This window comes from Trichechus manatus, unplaced genomic scaffold (genome assembly GCF_000243295.1).
Source record: "Trichechus manatus latirostris isolate Lorelei unplaced genomic scaffold, TriManLat1.0 scaffold00047, whole genome shotgun sequence".
NCBI lineage: Eukaryota > Metazoa > Chordata > Mammalia > Sirenia > Trichechidae > Trichechus > Trichechus manatus.
The window spans coordinates 10,868,781-10,871,669 of record NW_004443983.1 but is presented as its reverse complement, the minus strand read 5'-3'; the positions used below and the strand labels follow the sequence as shown (position 1 = coordinate 10,871,669).

The following is a 2,889-nucleotide window of genomic DNA, read 5'->3' as shown; positions in this document are numbered from 1 at the left end:
AAAAAAAAAACAAAAACAAAAACAAAAAGCAGCTTCAATTTGTCTGCTTTGTCAAAATGAGACTGAAAAGCTATGACATATTATTTCTTTACACTTAGGGAAATACAATAAACTAATACAAAAATCAAGCCTTCATGTGCTTGAACCACTATATATATGTTTGTGCTTTTTGTGGCCTGTCTAGTGCATAAGTATTTCCAGGGCTCACTTTACCCTATATTAACCAAAAAGAAAAGAAACAGTGACAGTAACACAGCAATACATACAGAATTGACACTGAACACTGAAATGGATTTTAAGATTTGTGCATGTACACAAACATATAAATACATATGAAGGTTTGCATATACACACTGAGTTGCCTCAAGTTCTCATTTTAGAAGTAAACTAGGTAGACAGCTCGAAAGACAAAGAATTAGGTAAATTCATCTAGGAATCTTCATTTAAGGCAGCTACAGATTCAAGGGACCTATACAGTCTATTTAAGACATTAGAAAATGACTTATCTAGGCATTCGGATAAGTTTAAAAATATATTTGTTATTGTTCCAGACCAAAGTTACATCACAACTGTGAATATTTATGATCCACTTTGTAATGCTTCATGAGTAGAGTGATATTTTTAAAACTAAAACATGTATAAAACATTGAATTTGACTTTCTAGAGAGATTATTCTCTATTGGTGATTACATGATACTACCAGCCATTTCACACAACCCAGATTTTCACTACCAATGAACTCAGTGTGATGTCCCCAAGCACATATATTTGGCAGTTTTTTGTACTGCCATATTTATACATCAGTGCTTTTAAGATTCACAAAATAAACACACATAAAGACACAAATATGCTCTTAAAAAGATGTCCACAAAAGAATGCTATCTAGATATCAAAACTGATTTGTGCTTTAATTGTACTTGTTACAATATCTATTCTTATTTCTGCTCTTTTCAATGCTGAAAGTAGCTCAGTGAATTGACAATGAAGTTCATCTTTATAAAAAATAGAGAAGGGCTTTTTTTCTTTTGTCTAAGCTATTGCCCAACTCACAGAGCATACCAAAAGTAAAACATTATATTTAATCTCAGAAAAATTAAAAATTTATAAAATATTCATAAAGCTCTAAAATAGATGATTTTAACCTAATAGCATGAAGCTTGTGCTTTCTCTAATTTCGAAGCAACCAAAATATTCATACTAAGACAATACTCCATTTCTTAAGCATTTGTGTCCACTTCTTTGTGGATTTCTGTAGACGCTCTCCATTCCTAAACACACTGCCATAACCAAACAATGTGCAAATAGCTGTTTAAGAAAACTGAAATGCTCTCTCTTAAATATTTACTGTAGGAATAAAATACAATATTGTACTAGTAAGCCAAAAAAAATCTCAAGTTATTCTACAGGGTATGCAGATGGGAAGAGTGGATGACTTTCACAGGCCATGCAGCTGGAAGGAAGAAATAATTCAGTGGACCATGGTACTGCAGGTTTTCATGTATTATGCCTTTTGTAAGGCTTTTCGTAAGTCACCATAGAAGTTGGTTAAAGTGCTTGCCATGGCTGTATCTACTGCAGACTGAGGAATCATCCCTCGCAGATCCGTCTGAATATAGCCTGTCAAAAGACTCTGGTCTGGATTGTCTTTAAGTGGAACACAAAACCAACCACAGGGATGGTTATATCCACGAACAAATTCTGATCTCTTTTCACTCCAGTCAAGACTTATCCCTACAAGGCAATTTAAAAATAACACTATTTAATAGCAATGACTTGACATTTGTCAAAAACTCTCATTAAAAAATATAACTAGATTTGTTGGTTAAATATCTAACTTCTTATCCATGTAGAGGAAAATTAAGCCCCAAGAGGGACTATGGCAGAATGAAAAAGATAATTACCAAGTAGAATTCTGACACAAGGCTGGCAGACAGGTAAAGGGAAAAGTTCTAATCCCCTCAGAGTAGATAACATCATGTCCTGTTGGTAACTCTTTGGAAACTATGAATCTTGGCTACACCAGCCAGGCTTCAAGGTGCCAATAATCAAACCTGTGGTACCACAGGCACAACCATACTCAACTTTGGTATGGAATGGTTAAGAATAAACAAGTAGAGAGACTGGAGAAACCCCAAGATTATGGCCCCCAGGTACTCTTTCAGCTCAGTAATGAAGTTACTCCTGAGGTTCACCCTTCAGCCAAAGATTAGACAGCTCCATAAAACAAAATGAGACTAAATGGGCACACCAGCTGAGGGGCAAGGACTAGAAGGCAAGAGGGGACAAGAAAGCTGGCAATGGGGAACCCAAGGTCTAGAAGGGAGTGTGTTGACATGTCGTGGGGTTGGAAACCAATGTCACAAAACAGTATATGTACTAGTTGTTCGATGAGAACCTAATTTGTTCTGCAAACCTTCACCTACAATACAATTTAAAAAAAGTAAAGATATGCGGAGTTCCGGCAAAATGGCGCTCTAGGCAGAAGCCCCATGCCGTCCCTCCACAGCAAAGATTCGAAAAACTAAGCCAAACAGAGAATACTACAATCCTGAAACCCTAAAACATCAAATGAAGAGATAAAGAACTCAGCCAAGAACCAAATGGAGTGAGAAAACTGACAGAGAATGGAGAGCGAGGAGAGATTCATGCAGAGGTCCCCTACTAGCTAACGCAGCGCGGATCCACCATCTTGGACTCCTATTGGAGACCAGCAAACCGGGGTAAGAGAAAGCAGCCTCACGGAGCGTCCAGCTGGAGACACAACAACCGGGACGAAACAAACAAATCTACAATCAATAAACGAGAAACATAACCATTGAATGCCCTGAAAACAGGAGACAATATCAGAACATTTACAAAAACAGGACAGGATGGTTCCAGTAGCCGTCC

The 2,889-nt window shown here is 37.1% G+C and overlaps 1 protein-coding gene across 2 annotated transcripts in view; it reads right to left on the bottom strand.

Annotated features, from left to right (window-relative positions):
- Positions 1–2,889, bottom strand: part of STARD4 (StAR related lipid transfer domain containing 4) — a 19,474-nt gene continuing 16,585 nt past the window's right edge. For both annotated transcript variants that reach the window (XM_023731979.1, XM_004377010.2), the window contains exon 6: positions 1–1,731. In XM_023731979.1, the coding sequence (XP_023587747.1) occupies positions 1,502–1,731 (230 nt within the window). In that variant the 3' untranslated portion in view covers positions 1–1,501. The remainder of the gene's footprint in view (positions 1,732–2,889) is intronic.